The sequence below is a fragment of the Salvia splendens genome, chromosome 10, assembly GCF_004379255.2.
Source record: "Salvia splendens isolate huo1 chromosome 10, SspV2, whole genome shotgun sequence".
NCBI classification, from domain to species: Eukaryota; Viridiplantae; Streptophyta; class Magnoliopsida; order Lamiales; family Lamiaceae; genus Salvia; species Salvia splendens.
Window position 1 is genome coordinate 16,079,380 of NC_056041.1, and position 19,840 is coordinate 16,099,219.

Genomic DNA, 19,840 nt, shown 5'->3' on the forward strand with positions numbered 1-19,840 from the left:
ATAGTGGGACGTCTTCCTAAATTATCATCATTCAATTAGTCATAATATATTCCCTATATTAGTCATTAAGTTTGACTAAATATATAATAAGGAAAATGAGAATATATTTACATAATTATAGTATATGTATGCGTTTGATTGTAGTCATTAAGTGAAAGGATTAATATTTCATTCCCTTGACTATTTAGGAAAGAAAAGCGTGTATATATTAATTGATACTCCCCCGTCCCATTTAAGATGACACGTTTTCTTTTTAAGTTTGTCATAAGATAACACATTTCCTTTTTTGGAAACTTTCTCTCTCCAATTCATATATCCAACTATTAAATTTAGGTGTACACACGGTTCAAAAACCGCCAATTCCGGTTCGGAACCGGCGGTTCACGGTTCACCATTTCCATGAACTAGAACCGGCCCGCCAAGGGTCCCGGCGGTTCCGGTTCCGGTTCAAAAAACCGCCCGGTCACGAGGCGGTTCAAAACCGCCGGTTTTTTGCCGAAACCGCAGGTTCTGGGCCGGTTCGGCGGTTTGAATTTTTTTTCTTCTCGTTTTAGTGTTTATTTCAACGAGACTACAAGTCACAAGTCATAACTTATAAGTTACAATTTACACTTAATGTTGGACTTGAGCCTTTGGGTTGAAAGAGAGTGTATTGGATGATTCTCTTTTATAGCTACATGTTCTTGGATGTGTTGCTCTTTCTTTCAATGTGGGATAAAACTCCTTATTTATAACTACATGATACATCTCCATCATCTTTGTTTATATTAGTTTATATCAGTTTTTATCTTAACTATCTTCTATTATTACAACTTAACAACAAATATAATTACATAAAGTATTATTCTTTAGTTCTTTATCATTATCGATTTGTTTGTGTATAAGTTTATGTGTATGTTAATTAATAAATACCATTATACACATTAAGAGAATAATTATTATACAAATTGTATTAATCTAGTGATAACTATAATATGGATAATTATTTATTCATATACAAATCATATTACTCAATAATTGTTTATTCTTATCTATCAAGAATATATTCACAAATAATAATTTTATTTATATAAATTATACTACATCTATTAGAATAATAACTATTATACAAAATCATACTATTAGTCTACTACTAATATATAAATATATAAACTATATTATACCACTAAACAAATCATTCTTTAGTTATCTATTTTTATCATTATTATACCAATTATATTAATTGTTGTTTTTTTCACATTTTAATCAATATATTGAGAAAAATTAGCAACATACTTACATTTAAATCCAATTATTTGAACACGTTCACATTCTATAAATATACAAATTATTAGCAACATGCAACATTCAAATTTAATTAAACTATTCTAGTTGATGCTATTATTATCTATAAATTTGTCTTAGAAAAAGAATCATAACAAAAATAAAGATAAAGTTAGTGAATAATACAATGTAGTAAAAAATAAAGAAAAGTAGAAAACAAAAGAAAGTTTTGTATCTCACATTGGAAAAAGATGAATGAATGATCTAAACATGTAATTATAAATGAAAATACTTCAACATATTTTGTCCCACATTGAAAGTGAAACAAAAAATATTCAAGAATGTCTCTATAAAAAAGAAACAACCAAGAATGGTTTCTTAGAATTCTTAAAAGTGAGCACATTTAAATCCAATTATTATTATTATTTGACACACCCACATTCTATAAATATACAAATTATGAGCAACATGCAATATTCAAATTTAATTGAACTATTCTATTTGATTCTATTATTATCTATAAATTTGTCTTAGAAAATGAATCATAACAAAAATAAAGATAAAGTTAGTGAATAATAAAATATAGTAAAAAATAAAGAAAAGTAGAAAACCACAGAAAGTTTTGTATCTCACATTGGAAAAAGATGAATGATCTAAACATGTAGTTATACAAGAAAATATTTCAACATATTTTGTCCCACATTGAAAGTGAAACACAAAATATTCAAGGATGTCTCTATAAAAGAGAAACAACCAAGAATGGTTCTTAGAATCATAGGCCCAACAAATAAATATGGGCTATTATGAAATTATTGTATTTATTTATTTGTGAAAATTGATTTTTATATATAAAAGTTGATTTTTATAAATAATATTTTTTTAATGTTATGAACCGGCGGTTTGAACCGGCGAACCTCCGGTTCCGATTCGCGATATTTTTGAACCTGAACCGGCCCGCTTGAACCGTCGAACCGCCGGCGCCGGTTCCGGTTCATGAACCGGCGGTTCGGTTTGGATTGTGCATGCCTAATTAAATTATTCATCTTTCATTCTCTCTCTATTTTAATACTTACACTCACCTTTTCTCTCTCAATTAAACACATTAATCATAATTCCTAAAATCGCATGCCGGCTAAGTAATGTGTCATCTTATCCGGGACGGAGGGAGTATGTTGTTACTAACAAAATCAAATTGTGATCGATTATTAATTGATTTTGGAATAATGTAATTTGATTTTGGTATTACTTGGTCAAATAGAAACGTCCAAATTACTAACAAAATCAAATCGCGATCAATTACTTGTCCTCTCTACCTATAAATACAACTGTGGTGATTCCATCAAATCACACACATTACAGAGAACACATAAATGAGGAAAAGAGAGAAACAAATCATTGGAGTTGGAGTTGCGCTACTACACCAAAGAAAGATCGAGGAAGTTCTCTCCATATTCCCCAATCGTTTCCGCTATGAATCATAAATGTAAGTTTTCGATCCATTATGTTTATGATTAATACGTGAAATACATGATGTTCAAAGATCTTGCTTTATTTATATTCAATTATGTTTGTCTTGAATATATGATAGATAAATAATTTCCAACATTATCCCAATCAAGTAAGTATTAAATATTAAAAATGTTATCTTCATTATTTATTGATATAGTTCACAAAGCACATTATTATCAATTACTCCTACTGCATATAAAGATTATTATTAGAAAACTGAATACAAACATCAAATACAAAAACTGAATTTCTACAATTGACCCTTCTCATCTTAATCACGTCGGCTTTTTTATTAGAGCATTCACAATATTGAGTCCTAAAAACTAACTCCATTTTTAGCCTTCATTTTAGCCTGATTTTTAGTTAAATTTAATTTGAAAATTACATTAATTAAAATTGAAGTATAAATATTTATGAGAAATGCAATGAAAAAATCACAAAAAAAAAAGTAAATAACGAAAAGTACTAATAATCAAAGCATTAAGTGTTAGGGTGTCCACTATAAGGCGGACACGCCCAATAGCCCCGCCCCAGTTTTTGTCCATAGCACCAAAATTCTATTTCCGCCACTATAGTGGACAACTCCAATAGCCCCCAAATTTTATAATCAATTTTCATTTTTAAATATTTTTTAGTTTCAATCAAGTGTAATTTAAATAATCGCAGTATAAATAACTAGAATACGAGGTAATTAGGCCCGAATATTCGTTGTATTGCAAACCGGTAAAATTATACAACGAATAATTAAAATAAAATACAACTACAAAACTCCGGCACCGTCTACTCGGTGTCGGAGTCGGCTTCCTCGTCTTCCTCTTCTTCTTCTCCTCCTCCTCCTCTCTCGCTGCTGTCGGCCTCGGTATCCTCAGGCGCATTATCAACCAACCCCAGTCGACTCTCAAGCCGATTGATGAGCCTCTTGTAGACGTTCCTGACGTACGGGTCAGTTTCACCTGCGTATGACCTGCATACGTCTTGCAGTTGTTGCATCAACATTACGTCTATGCTATTGGCCAATACCTCGTGGGGTTGCACCGTGGGCTGTGGGATTGGGGCAGACTGGGGGATGCGCGATCCGGACACGGCCGCCGTTTGGCGTGAGGCACTTCTACCCCCTCTGGCTTTGCGGATAGCGGCCTGTTGTCCCATGGGTCGTCGTCGCCTAATGTGAGTCGTGGCTGGCTCTTCGACTTGCTCGTCGGACTGCTCGAACTCGTGCGAGCCACTCCCACTGCTATATTCCCGGGCAAGGTTGTGCCTTGTGCGCTTCGGGCCAGGAGCTGTTTCCACCTCGTTCGCCACGATCGACCGGAATTTCGGACAATCCGCGAGGACAAGATACTCCTCCCACAAGGTGAACTTCGGCTGGCCCGTCTTGTGGTATTGGCCCTCCGACAGGGTCTTAACATCTGCTACGCTTCGGCCACTCTCGGCGTGGCGAAGGTTGTTCTCGTATATGGACGCGAACAGCTTGGTAGCCCGCAGTATTCTACCGAACTTTTTTCGGATCTGTTCTGGGTCGCGCTTCTCGGCGCCGTCGGGCTTCAATTCCTCGTATGCCAACATGACGCGCCTCCAAAAACTCTTCGACTCCTGGTCGGTACCCACCACGGGGTCCGAAGTGATAGAATCCCACGCCTTCGCCACGGCAATGCTCTCATCTTTGCTGTATGGCTTGCCGCGGCTGGACGGCTCGGGCTGATCACCGCTACCGCCGGCGCCACTGCCCTCGCTACTCGCAATGCCGGGGCAGCTGCCCGAGTGTCCACCGACGTTGCCGGTGCCACGACTGCCGCCTCCGCCCCTAGGGCATCTGCCCCTACCGCCACCAGAGCCCCGACTGCCGCTACCTCCTCGGGTCGGAACGGGTGTTTCCACCCGCGCTGCCGGCGTATCTGGGATGCCGGAACTGAGCAGACCCAGCATAGTATCAAATGCGTCTTGATCTGCTTCGATGATCGGAGATTGGCTGGCTTGGAAAGAGGAACCCGGCCGCGGCAGGTGAAGCGCGTCTAGGTTGGGTCGGTAATCTCCAAAAGTGGAACGACTCAGATTCCGATGTAAAGCGGGCGGCGTTGGTGAGGATCTCCATGACTGAGATGGAGGAAGGGGTGGACTCGATGCCCACGGTGGTGGAGATTGATTCCAACTCCAAGGCTGTGACGGAGCCGCATATCCGCCAAATCCCAACGGCTGAGAAGCATATCCGCCAATACCCGATGGCGGCGAATGATGGGCCGACGGCTGAGATGGATTGCTGTCATATCCCGATTCCTCAGTGTCGGGTGATTCGTCGTCTCCTCGGTGCATTTTGTAGAGAGTGTTTTTGTAGAAAGTGGGTGTATGGATTTTGTGCAAATGAGAGTGGGGGAAGAGGGGGAGTGGTATTTATAGATGAAAAAACGAAAAAAAAAAATTCAAAAAATGCGGCTATAGCCGCGGCGGATATCCGCCACTATAATAGCCGCGCCTATACACCCACCGCCGCGTCCTCGCCCCACTCGCGGCGAAGCCTCGTCCGCTGCCCTCCCCCCACCAGCCGCGTCCACCCTCGCGGCGGACACCCCCTCCACTATAATAGTCGCGCCTACCGCCCCGCTCGCGGCTATAGCCGCGTCCACCTTATAGTGGACGCTCTTACGGCTAAAATTTTTTCGACCAGATCTTTTTGTAATTAGTTATGAGTCCGACCCTAGTGAAGGAAGCTTGTCAGGCAATATACTCCCAAAAAAGAGGCGGCGCGCTGTGGTTCGGGTTGGTGCAAGCTGCTCCCGAGCTGGGTCCAACTTTTTCTTCTCTCCGATTAATTTTCGTGGGCCTTCATCCTCGATTATCATGTTATATAGTATTTTACTTCCTCCATCTGCCAAAGCTTGACACGTTTTGCAATTTTGGATTGTCCGTCATTTAAAGACAAAATTGGTAAAGTAAGAGAGCTGAGAAGAAGTGTAGTTAAAATAGTGCTAGTAAATAATATGACCCACATTATTATTAATGTTTTGATGGCGGTATAAGATGTGAATAACTTGATATACAAGTATAATAAATTGGAATAACTTTTCTTAAATAAAAAAATATATATTTTTATTAGACGAACAAAAATGAAAATGTACGTAATATTATTATGGGACAAAGGAAGGTAGTATTACAATGCTCTAAAATCAAGTTGAATAAAGACCTTAGAATATTATGAGGCTGACGTAACTAAGAAAATTCGAGGGTTATAAATGAGAACTGAGAAGCGTGTGGAGCCGCGTTCCATCCAGTGATGTAGCGTGTACAATATGACCGTACAGCAGCACAACTAGTATAAAAATGGCGATGCTTCTCTCTTTCCATTTTGCACTCTGAAAATGAACGCGGAGTGACCGTACGGTAGCACACTATACGGTTGCCAGAAATGGAAAGGTTCATTCCGCCGGAGTTCGACTTAAACCACAAAGGCTGCAGCTCAGAGGAGGCGCAGAAGAGGTGGCGCAACGCCGTCGGGAAACTCGTGAAGAATCGCCGCCGCCGCTTCCGCTATGCCGCCGATCTCGAGAAACGCTCAGAAGCCAAAGAGCAGCTGAGAAGACTAAGGGTAAGCATACTACTTTCGTCTCCGATTAACTTTTTTTGTCCCTCTCGCTCTTTTGTGTTTTTGATGATCGTATAATACACGTGATGTTCGTGAGTTTCCATTATCACTTTTATTTTGCAGTAATAAGAATCCAAAATTATTTTATACTTTTCCTCCCAATCAATCTCTTGTTCATTTTGAGACTGAATCCTAATTACGATTGTAATTACGTAGATTATCACTTCTGTTTAGCAATAATCGTGAATCTTACTTGAAAATTCAAATCATTTGTGATTTCTTCCTTTTCATTTCATCCCATTCTCTTTGCTCAATCTGAGGCAAAAAATAGCAATAAATTAAATTATATCGTATTTAAGAGAATTTTTTTTTATTTCATCTAAAAATTTTAGATTTTAAAGAGAAGCATGCCTTTTGATCTAATCTGATTTTAGTATGTTGTTACATGGTTATTTCTTAGAAAGTATAATTAAGGTGGTAAAGTATGATTCTACAACAATATATACCTACAAATATCTGCAGTTGACATTTTCTATTGGACGGTAAACTATAATACTTCTTGCATAAATGTTGACTGTAAAAGCCATATCAGCCACAACTTTCTTCAAATATAATTATTGACCTTCTAATTTTCATTAACTTTCTTATATGGATTATAGTGAAATCATGAGCCTTTTCTTCGTAAGTAGGACCGCTTAAAATGTGGTTTGATAATGATACATAAAAATCTATGTTGAATGGAAATTTGGAACAGTGAAAAAAAATCTTGTTCATACATTTAAACTCTTAATTATAAGGCTAAATGTGATATAGGTAGATGTTGGACACTACACATGATAAATAATTAGTGTTCGTAATTAATAACCACAAAATTTCAGAAATGAGTGCTATCCCCTAATTTTGAGCCTTTTTTACTTGAGTTTTAATTTTTCTCCCAAATTTTGTAAAAACAACGTAAGTTTGAGTACATTTATCGTACCAAGTTGGGAACACAAAAGTCCAAAATTTATGGAATCAACCTTTTCTGCCTCCATAATGAAATGATTCCAGATTTTTTCTGAGTGTAGGACCAAAATTTTGTAGGCTTCTCTAAATTAACCACCATAATTAGTCATTTGCAAAGTCAAATCTAAAAAGGACTTTCGAATCCTATTCTATGTCTCTTCTTTTCTCATTATATCTTGATAAAAAAGTTGGTTTGGAATATTGTCTTGATGGGGCTTGATCGAATTGCAAGAGTCACTCATGCTGTTGATAATCTGCAAACGACATATAATTAAAGATTGCTACTTTTTTGACTTGTAGTTGTAGCTTCATAGTGAAGGCAATCGAGGAAATTTCCCAGAAACTTACGGCATCTTGATATGTAAATAGCCTTACTAAAAGGACATGCAAGTACAAAATAATACAAAGATAGTATGAGAAGGAGATTTTGGCTATTTTTAGTGGGCAATTAATTTTTTGCTCAGAGGGCAACTAATAACAGGAAATTTCCCAGAAACTTACGACCATCTTGAGTGCTTATTAGTATATGAGATTCCAATATTTAGCGAATTGCCGATAAATATGCTAAGAGCATGCGCAGCGGTGGACGGACGGCGTTCGTCCGTCCGTGCCAGCTCACGGCGCTGCTCGCACCGAAGAGCACGTCCGTGCCAGCAAGCAGGCGACGTGGCGGCACGCGATTGGGCAACGACATAGCCGTTGCCTTTGAAATTTTTTTTTATTAAAAATCGGATTTTAATTAAAAAAATCAATAAAAAAAATTCACTTCCAAAAAAAAAATCCGTTTATTACCGTTTTTACCACTTTTTAATTTTTTTTATTTTTTTCCCCCAAAAATACACATTTTCATCTATAAATACCCCCACTTTCACACCCAAAAATTCACACCAAACTACACAATTCTCATCTTCATTCTTCTCCCATATCCATTCTTATCTTCATTCTCCCATATCCATTATCAATCTTTCTTCCACTCCTACACCATAACAATGTCCGACCACGGCGATAACCCCCGGGCTCCGATTGGAACCCCGAATGGTTTGGTTCACCACCGTTTCCTAGTCCGGAAATGGAATACTCGGCCCCTCCTCAAATCCAAAGTTCGGGCGTTCCGGGTGGCTACCGGTCATACCCAATTGTTGGTTTCTGGGATTACAAGAGATAACAACAAGGCGTAATACAACCCAAAAGAAGGAATACAGAATGGAAAACTGAAACTGAATTACAATGAAAGAATCGAAATAAAGAACCGTGAACAGTGTTTAGCCGAGTCGAGGAGGCCATTTCCCGCAAGACGAGATACGCCCCGTAGTGCTCTCGGTTTGGCGTGTCGTCCCCAAAGGTAAAACGGCTACGTCTCTGGTGAAGCAGCACCGCAATCAACAGAGCTCCGGTGAACTGAATGGAGGATAGGGCAGAGCTTTCGACAGAAAAAATAATGCAGAGAGAGGGAGAGAGCTTATGCTTGTGAATGGTGTAATGTGTGTCTAATGCAGTGGAATGACTAGCCTATTTATAGGCCAAGCCACCATGCAGGGTCAACCAAGCCATGAAGGCTCATCATGGCAGATTCGTAACCGTCGGCGGTTATAAGCGTGTGGCAGGAGTGTGTCATTCGCGTGTGGAGCGTGTGCTTTTCTCACGTGGCAGCTTTGACTGTGCCATGCTTGATGACGTGTCAAGCCACTTGGATTGCTGACTCATCGGTGGTCTAATAAGATTATTACGGGTCCAGACCCGAGCCCAAAGACCAATTGCCAAGATCCAAGTCCAAGTCCAAGTCCAAGTCCAAGATCGAGATCGAGCGGGCACGGGCTCGGGCTCGGGCGGGCGGCGGCGGAGCGCGCGTGTGCGCGCGTGTGGGCTCTTTCACCCATCTTGGTCCACTATAATTATTAAGTAACATAAAGTCACTTAATTTAAACACATTAAAAGATGTGTCACTTCTCCAATGTGGGATAATTAACACTAGTTAATTATTCCCTAAGCTCAAGCTCCAAGCTTTAATTAAAAGCTAATTATGCCCAACTTTAATCCACTATTTCTCACTCACCGGAAATCTAATTTGAGAAAGTGAATATACTACATTTATCTACGTAAAATGTAGATCGACGCCATATCATTTAATTTCACAAAATTAAATGTCTTGTCATATTTATTATTTGATCAAAATCCATTGACCGGGCATATTTAATTCATGATTTTTACAATCCCCCACATGAGTGGAAATAGCCGAATGCATATGCATGCAGACACAAGCTCAACCCTCGAGAGGTATATAAGCATAAGGATAGGTAGTTGTTGGCTTTGAACCCTCCATAGTCGACACCATCGGATACACAGGCGGCTTAGTAGCGCAATGCTTTGAACTAATCCCCCAGAACGTGCACCGAGACAATGGTGTTAACGCTTAAACACCTCAACCTCATCCGTTCTCACGTTTTGTGTCCATTGCGGTCTTGGACATCACTTTGGATTCATAAATGCGTTTTATGAAGCGACCACACTTCGCACTTACATAGGTGAATCTTAGTCAAGTACCTTGCCATACTTGGTCTCTTTGAGAACTCCATCTCTTTGAGATCCTTAAGAACCATTAAAAGTCATAGACTTACCCTTTACCACTAGGCAAGTTCTCCAACACTCTATTGCTCTCTAGGGAATAGATATAGTTGAGTGTTTCTCATGAACTCTCATAGCTTAGTTGTCCCTTTGAACCAAGTTCTTGGGATCTCCAGTCATCATGGTTGGGTTACCACTATGATAATTCTTTAGTTTGCGGATTTCAAACCCCTTCCCTCTAGCAACTTATTCATTTGATCACGGTTTAACCCTTTGGTTAGCGGATCCGCTAGATTATCTATTGACTTCACGCAGTCAATTGTAATCACCCCTGTTGTGATCAAATGTCTCACGGTGTTATGTCGTCGACGTATATGTCTAGACTTACCATTATAGAAGTCATTGTTTGCCCTTTCAATAGCTGTTTGGCTATCGCAGTGGATCAGCACTGGTGGCTGGCTTAGACCAACATGGAATATCTTCAAGGAAGTTCTTAAGCCACTCGGCTTCCTCACCAGCCTTGTCTAAGGCGATGAACTCCGATTCCATGGTTGATCGGGCTATACATGTCTGTTTTGTAGATTTCCACGATACAACACCACCCCCAATAGTAAAGATGTATCCACTTATTGAAAGTGAGTCTCTATTGTCGGATATCCAATTTGCATCACAGTACCCTTCAAGTACCGGGGGGTATCTCGAGAAGTGTAGCCCAAGATTTTGAGTATGTTTTAAATATCTCAAAACCCTCACAAGAGCTCTCCAATGCTCTTTGCTTGGATTGCTAGTGTAACGACTCAACTTGTTCATGGCACAAGCAATGTCAGGTCGAGTGCAATTAGTTAAGTACATAATGCATCTAATGACCCGTGCATACTCTTCTTGTGCACGGGCTCGCCTTTGTTCTTGCTCAAGTGAACGTCGAGTTCAATTGGAGTCTTAACCGGCGCGCCATCATAGGCTTTGAATTTATTCAATTTCATCTCAACATAATGCGATTGTGTTAAGATGATTCCATCAGACGTTCTTAGAATCTTCATTCCAAGAATTACATCGGCTAGACCCATGTCTTTCATGTCAAAGTTTCTCTTTAACGTGGCCTTTGTATCGTTAATTACTTGAGTGTTGCTACCCAAGATTAACATATCATCAACGTATAGACACACTAGTGCTCTTGGTGTAGACACATTTGTCGAACCCGTTGATCTTGAACCCATTTGATAACATCACATTATCAAATTTCAAGTGTCATTGCAATGGCGCTTGTTTCAATCCATATAGAGACTTTACGAGCTTGCATACCTTTTTCTCTTGTCCAGGTACTACAAACCCTTCGGGTTGTTCAATGCAGCAATAGCGAGAAGCACTCGGATAGATGTAATCCTTGTTACAGGTGAATATGTATCGAAGAAGTCATGTCCTTCCTTTTGTTTAAAACCCTTTACTACTAATCGGGCTTTATACTTATCCATTGTTCCATCGGCCTTAAATTTCCTACTCATTTGCAACCTAGAGGTTTCGCACCATCAGGTAGATTTACCAACACCCAAGTGTGGTTTAGCAAAATTGAATCAATTTCGCTTTGAACAGCTTCTCCCCAATGTAACCCGTCTGGGCCATCGAAGGCTACTTTTATAGATGTCGGCTCTTCATCTAACATAAAAGCAATGTAGTCAGGACCAAATGTTTTTGGTGTTCTGACCCTACTACCACGTCTTAGAACTGTATCATTTGGATCGGGCCTTGCACGCTTGCGCGATGTAGAACTAGTGGCTTCAATCTCCGCTGGTTTAGAACTAGTGGCTTCTTCTTCAATTCTTGTCTCATAATTGGTTAAGACTTTTTCCTTGTCTTTGCAAGGAAATGTATTTTCGAGAAATACAACATTCCTTGACTCAATTGTTGTTCCTACAGTAATAGTCGATATTTCAGACTTGTGAACAACAAATCGATATGCACTACTATTAAGTGCATATCCAATGAAGATGCAATCAACCGTTTTAGGTCCGATTCTAATGAAGATGCAATCCTGAAGTCAGAAGCAGTGCATTCATCATCTCTTTTAGAGTTCGATTTTTGTGTTCTGCAACACCGTTAGATTGTGGTGAATATGGAGCAGTTGTTTGATGAATTATACCGATTGCGTTGCATAACTCCTCAAACGGGGCTACATATTCGTCTCCTCTATCGCTTCGAATCGTTTTGATTTTACAACCAAGTTGATTCTCAACTTCGTTCTTATAATTTTTGAACGCTTCTATTGCTTCATCTTTACTTCTTAAAAGATAAATATAGCAATACTTTGTGCAATCATCTATGAAAGTGATAAAGTACTTTTTACCACCTCTAGTTTGCACCATCTTTAAATCACATACATCCGTGTGAATTAATTCAAGGGGTTTTGTGCTTCGTTCAACCGAGTGAAACGACAACTTAGTCATTTTTGCTTCAAGACAATTTTCACATTTATCTTGGGTATCCACTTCATTAGCCTTTAGTAAATCTAAATTCACTAATCTTTTAATGGCTTTTGAATTTACATGTCCCAATCTACAATGGCATAAATTTGAAGACTCGGTCAAATAAGAGGAAGTAGATGCTTTATTATTATTAGCCAATGGCTTTGCAATACTGCGAGTTGCTACACCATCGGTTACATAACCTTTTCCGAGGGATTTTCCAAACTTGTATAATGCAAACCTATCAGACTCAAATACAAGTTTAAACCACTTATTAACTAGTATTGATCCTGACACTAAGTTCTTGCGGATGTCCGGGACATGCAGCACATCCTTCAAAGTGATAGTGACGCCAGACGTCATCATGAGAATCACGTTGCCAACGCCGAGGATTTCGGACGATGCTTGATTCCCCATGTTGATCTTCCTCCCTTCCACAACAGTGTAGGAAGCAAACTTGCTCCTATCTGAGCAGACATGAGTAGTAGCGCCAGTGTCGATGTATCAGCCACCCTTGTTATCAACAAAGTTAACCTCTTCAGTGACCACAGCAATGAGGTCGTTTTCATCCCAGTCCTTGAACTCCTTCTCAACGACGTGGGCAGCCGGCTTCTTCTTCTTGCTGCGGCTGTCCTTTGCAAAGTGGCACAGTTTGCCACATTTGTAGCAATCGCCTTCAAACTTCTTTGTAGGCTGCTTTCCCTTCCCTTTGTCATTTGGACGATTTGGGCGAGGGCGTTTGTTTGAGGGACCGCCCCGCTCCAACAGATTGGCTTTGGCTTCAAGTGGGGTGAAGCCCTTAGCCTTTTGGTCGCTTTTGCGCACATCAGCCTCAATGCGCAATTTCACGATCAAGTCTTCAAGGGTCATCTGCTTTCGCTTGTGCTTGAGATAGCTCTTGAAGTCCTTCCAACTAGGAGGAAGCTTGTCAATGATCGTGCACCTTAGGAATTTGTCGGGCAAGGTCATCCCTTCAGCCACTAATGCGTGGATGATCATTTGGAGCTCTTGGACTTGCTCCATGATAGGTCGAGAGTCGACCATCTTGTAGTCCATAAACTTGGATGCTACAACTTGTTCAGTACTTGCAGCATTATCTATGCTATACTTCTTTTATAGGCTTTCTCACATTTGTTTAGATGTGGTTACATTAGAGTATACATTGTAGAGGTTATCATCTAATGCACTTAAAATAAAAATTTTACATAGATAATCCCCTTTTCTCCAAGCTTCATAGTCCGCCATGACTTCGAGCCTAGTCTCTTGGTCGCTTGGCGCGGGCGGCTCGTTTTCCGTGAGGAAGTTGACAACGCCCAATGTTGTCAAGTAGAGCAACATCTTTTGGTACCACCGCAAGACGAGATACGCCCCGGTAGTGCTCTTGATTTGGCGTGTTGTCCCCAAAGGTAAAACGACTACGTCTCTGGTGAAGCAGCACCGCAATCAACAGAGCTCTGGCGAACTGAATGGAGGATAGGGCAGAGCTTTCGACAGAAAAAAAAATGCAGAGAGAGGGAGAGAGCTTATGCTTGTGAATGGTGTAATGTGTGTCTCGGGCTGGGCGGGCGGGCGGGCGGGCGGCGGCGGCGACGCGCGTATGCGCGCGTGTGCGCTCTTTCACCCATCTTGGTCCACTATAATTATTAAGTAACATAAAGTCACTTAATTTAAACACATTAAAAGATGTGTCACTTCTCCAATGTGGGATAATTAACACTAGTTAATTATTCCCTAAGCTCAAGCTCTAAGCTTTAATTAAAAGCTAATTATGCCCAACTTTAATCCACTATTTCTCACTCATCGGAAATCGGATTTGAGAAAGTGAATATACTACATTTATCTACGTAAAATGTAGATCGACGCTATATCATTTAATTTCACAAAATTAAATGTCTCGTTATATTTATTATTTGGTCAAAATTCATTGACCGGGCATACTTAGTCCATGATTTTTACACCAATCGACGACCAAGGTGCCCCCGAAGGGCGATACGGGTGGACACCGGAGCCTAGGCCGACCGCTCCCTCCCAAACTCCGACTCCTCCTACTCGCGGTGTCCGCACACCGTACACTCCGGCGGAGATGGATAAATTGTTCAAGGCATACTTGGAAATCTCTGAAGATCCGGTGGTTGGCACGAACCAATCCGGCGATCACTTTTGCTGGCCCATCGCTCGTCGGTACAATGAAAACCGGCCGCCGGGAACAGTAGTGCGCAACGAGAGTATGGTGCGCAACGCCATCTTCCGAGCCAACGATGAAATTGGCAAATTTAATGGCTATTTCCTCCAGGAAGAGCGGAATGCGGGGAGCGGCCGGAACGAGGTCGACTTCATCACTGCCGCGATGAGTACCTACCATTCCATGAACTACAAGCCGTTCCAAGTACCTCAACGTTTGGCAGGAGACGCGGACACACTCGAAGTATATGGGAGGCGTAACATCCTCCTCTACCGGCTCCTCCAAACGGTCAAGGTCGGTATCCCTATCCAACGCCGGCTCCGAAGAAGTGGCTAGCCAACTCGCCGGAGCTAACTTGAGTATCCCTGACGCCGGCCCGAGCGGTTCCCAACGCTGACCGCAAGGAAGGAAGAAGGCGGCGGCCAACCACTGATGCTCCAGTTCCCGCTCCCGTTCCACATGAGCCACCTCCACCCCCCACCAACTCGTTGTGGCAGCTTTTGGCCCAACTCAATATGGCCGATAGGTCCACTATGACCCCCTCGCAACTTCAATCGCACCAGACCATGATATTGGGCCTCCAAAGACAATTGGGGGTAGTGTCGCCGGATCAGTAGTCGTCCACGAGGGTATTTTTAGCTTTTACTTATGTAATTTTTAATTTTTAGGAGTTTAATTATGTAATTTTTAATTTTTAGGATTTTAATTATGTCTTTTTTATTTTATTTGTAATTTGTAATATTTATTGTTGTTTTTTAATGAATTTTAATATTATGTAAATGTTTTTGTTTAATTGAATTTTAAATTGAATTGTGCTCGTCCTTGCGGAAGAGCACAGCTGTGGGTGTTGTGCTATTGCCAGAGAGCAGACAGGAATAGTGGTGCCGGGCCCACAACCGTGCTCGCTGGCAAGAGCACGGTTGTGGATGCTCTAAATACGATCGGAGAGGGGAAGAGGGAGTTAGGTAGAGTAGTTTTTTATAATCAATAAAGAAAAATGAAATTTATGATGATTGTGACTGGCCTACACAAGTCCATGAGCATTAAGTAAGCCACAAAATGAATAATTTATTCCAGTCAATTTCTTTGCTGATGTTGTTTTGCCTCAGCATGGAATGTGAATTATCACTTCATTTTAAATCGCAATTCATTTCAATCATGAAAGTAATCTGCTTTCATACCTGTTGAAATTATGGAATGGATTGCTTACTTTGGCAGCCAAACTTGGGATGCCACAAGTAGCATTTCCAAAAGGTTTGTATTTATGTTTAACAATGAAACATCCGACTTTTGCTGAACATAGGAGTAATTAATTTGATTGGTAAAGCAATTTCATGCCACAAGTATCTCTCTTGATGAATCTTGGGATTGTTGTGGGATCATTTTTGCAATGCAATCTTGCTAGGGAACAATCTTTTGCGATCCGGACTTGCTTCGTGGCCTTACTTGCGATTTCATTGACACATGCTACTAGTTTTTACCCACAGAAACACTCCTGCAAGTTGCAATGGTGAAGTATGACATAAATGTTACTATTCTGTTTATATATAAGCAGTGGTTCATCAAGAGAGAAACATATGCCCCTCTGATTTTGGTTCTGTTTTCAGAACTGATTTGCTGCAATTTCCAGTTCTTAATGTGAGAAATGTGCTTACTTAATCTGATCATATTCCTTCCGTTTACCAGGAAAACATTCGTGTATCCTTTGTTGCTTACACAGCAGCACTCAGGTTTATAGAAGGTATATTCTGGTCATGCTTAATGCTTATATACTTGGTTATAATGTAAGAGCCTGTTTGATCCATTTTGTGCATTTTGCCTTTGTCTAATAGCTGGACAAGGCATCAAACCTCCCTCGGTAGACAGTGGCAGCAAATCCAGTGAGCAAGATTTGGAATTGGAGTTGGTGATTGGGCTACAGGAAGAGGCTAGATTTGCAGGATTTCGGATCGATCCAGATAAACTTGCAACTATAGTATCTTCCTATGATATCAGGACATTAACTAAACTTAAAGGAACTGAAGGGCTTGCTGAGAGATTGAATGTATCTCTAGATGAAGGAGTTAACTCCGAGAATGTGCCCACAAGAAAAAGTGTTTTTGGTCCCAATCTGTACACTGAGAAGCCATCCAAGAGCTTCTGGATGTTTCTATGGGAGGCTTTTCACGACGTGACACTCGTAGTACTTATAGTCTGCGCCCTGGTCTCCGTTGGAGTCGGCCTCGCCACTGAAGGGTGGCCGAGGGGGATGTATGATGGGCTTGGGATCATACTGAGCATACTCTTGGTCGTTATGGTCACTGCAGTTAGTGACTACAGGCAGTCATTGCAGTTCAAGGAATTGGACAAGGAGAAGAAGAAGATATTTATCCAAGTCACTAGAGATGGAAGTAGACAGAAGATCTCTATATTTGAATTGGTGGTTGGAGACATTGTTCATCTATCAATTGGAGATCAAGTTCCAGCAGATGGGATTTTTGTCAAAGGATACAATTTGCTCATTGATCAGTCTAGTCTCACAGGAGAAAGTGTTCCAGTAAATATACATGAGAAACGGCCTTTTCTTTTGGCAGGAACCAAGGTACAAGATGGAACAGCCAAGATGTTGGTGACTACTGTTGGCATGAGAACTGAATGGGGGAAGCTGATGGAAACTCTCAGCGAGGGAGGAGACGATGAGACCCCGCTGCAGGTGAAGCTGAATGGTGTAGCAACCATCATTGGGAAAATCGGGCTGGCTTTTGCTTCTTTGACCTTCCTCGTCTTGACAGCAAGGTTTCTTGTCGAGAAATGGCTAAATCACAAGCTTAGTGTATGGGGCTCGAGTGATGCTGTGACGCTTTTGAACTACTTCGCAACTGCAGTGACTATAATTGTGGTTGCAGTGCCAGAGGGGCTGCCTCTTGCAGTGACACTGAGTCTTGCTTTTGCAATGAAGAAGCTGATGAGCGAGAGCGCACTGGTTAGGCATCTCGCTGCCTGTGAGACGATGGGCTCTGCTACGTGCATTTGCACTGATAAAACAGGAACGTTGACAACGAACCACATGGTAGTGAGTAAGACATGGATTTGTGGAGAAATCAAAGAAGTAGATGCCAGTAGCAGCATCGGTGCATTGGATTCTAGTATATCAGGAGCTGTGTTGAAAATTCTGTTGCAGGCAATATTCAACAATACAGGGTCTGAGGTGGTGAAGAACAAAGATGGGAAAGTTTCCATTTTAGGCACACCTACAGAGGCTGCAATACTAGAGTTGGGACTGAACCTTGGTGGTGATTTTGATGAGCAGCGCCGCATGTGCAAGCTGCTGAAACTGGAGCCTTTCAACTCGGAGAAGAAGAAGATGTCCGCTCTAGTGGCTCTGCCAGATGGCAAACTCCGAGCTTTCTGCAAAGGCGCGTCTGAGATTGTACTCAAGATGTGTGACAAGAGCATCAATGCGGAAGGGGAAGTTGTTCCGTTGGGAGAAGCACAAGAGAGAAATGTGTTGGATGTGATCAATGGTTTTGCCAATGAAGCTCTACGAACTCTCTGCTTAGCTTTCAAGGACATTAATGATGGAAACAGCATCCGTGGTCATGGATATACGCTTATTGCTGTAGTCGGAATCAAGGACCCCGTTCGACCAGGGGTGAAGGAAGCAGTTCAGATTTGTTTGGAAGCAAGTATCACTGTACGCATGGTCACAGGCGATAACATCAATACAGCGAAGGCAATAGCTAGAGAATGTGGGATTCTCAAAGATGACGATCTTGCAGTCGAAGGTCCAGATTTTTGTCACAAGACGCCCTACGAGATGAGCCTAGACATACCAAGAATTAAGGTGATCAATAAATATATATATTTACAGACGCATACTAATGATCTCATTGTCTGTTTACAATGTTGAGCTGTTGAATGTGCAGGTAATGGCTCGGGCATCGCCCACTGACAAACATGTCTTGGTGAAGACCTGCAGAGGTTTGCTTAGAGAGGTTGCTGCAGTTACTGGTGACGGGACTAATGATGCACCGGCTTTGCATGAAGCAGATATTGGACTAGCTATGGGCATCGCAGGGACAGAGGTTGGTTTGCAGTCTTCTTTTATGCAAACTTAAGTAGTTCAAATGTATTATGTTCTCAAAAACAGTTTGAAATAAATTCAGGTTGCAAAAGAAAGCGCTGATGTGATTGTGATGGATGACAATTTCTCAACAATTGTGACTGTTGCAAAATGGGGGCGTGCAGTGTACATCAACATACAGAAATTTGTGCAATTTCAGTTGACTGTTAACATTGTTGCTCTCATGATCAACTTCATCTCTGCTTGCGCCTCAGGTACTTGAGTGTTTCTTTTCTCATTATACTTACTCTTGAAATCAATGAGTTGTAGATGTAACTCGTTTTGTTTGTTTCTGAAACTCCAGGATCTACGCCCCTCACCGCTGTGCAGTTGCTGTGGGTGAACCTAATCATGGACACTCTCGGAGCACTTGCTCTCGCCACTGAACCACCGCACGAAGGCCTGATGAAGCGGCCACCTGTGGGGAGGTCGGAGAGCCTCATCACCATGGCCATGTGGAGGAACATCATTGGTCAGAGCATATACCAACTCACTCTTTTGCTAGTCCTCAATTTTGCTGGGAAGCAAATCCTGGGACTCAATGGCCATGATGCAACTGTTGTGCTCAACACTTTGATATTCAACGTATTTGTGTTTTGCCAGGTAACTAACTAGGTTTTCATCAAATCTTCAACTACACAAACATTTTCTTGAAAACTTCTTATTCCCTGTCTTGATCCAGGTCTTCAATGAGATAAACAGCCGTGACATCGAGAAGAAAAACATCTTTAGAGGCATACTTGGGAATTGGATATTCTCAGGAATCATAGTCTCCACGGTTGTATTCCAAGTAATAATAGTTGAGTTCTTGGGAACATTCGCGAGCACTGTGCCGTTAAATTGGCAACTATGGTTGCTCAGCGCGTTGCTGGGAGCCTTGAGCATGCCCATTGCTGTTGTATTGAAGTGCATTCCGGTTAAAGGGAAGCATGATGGTGAGCGAAACGACGGTTATGAGAGACTCCCCGGCAGCCCTGAGTGTGCTTGAATATGCATATTTGGATGAGACAGCACCAAATGTTGTGAACTGTTTGCTGTTTTTGGGGATTCCACTTCACTTGCTGTACTTTTGTCTATGTAAGTATTCTACCTGTAGTTCCTTTCTGTTAATAAATCTCTATTCCAAATAACTAATTGTGCCTGTATTTTTCAAGAGACTTCACATATTTTGGCTGCAGATA

The 19,840-nt window shown here is 41.2% G+C and overlaps 1 protein-coding gene across 1 annotated transcript; it reads left to right on the forward strand.

Annotated features, from left to right (window-relative positions):
• The first annotated feature begins 6,035 nt into the window (after positions 1-6,035).
• On the forward strand, positions 6,036-19,789 carry LOC121750782 (putative calcium-transporting ATPase 11, plasma membrane-type). Its single transcript, XM_042145392.1, has 7 exons — positions 6,036-6,352; positions 16,244-16,298; positions 16,390-18,380; positions 18,463-18,621; positions 18,703-18,874; positions 18,964-19,262; positions 19,342-19,789. Exons 1-7 carry the CDS (start codon positions 6,173-6,175, stop codon positions 19,645-19,647), a joined length of 3,162 nt encoding a protein of 1,053 aa, XP_042001326.1. The 5' UTR covers positions 6,036-6,172; the 3' UTR covers positions 19,648-19,789.
• Positions 19,790-19,840: the final 51 nt, after the last annotated feature.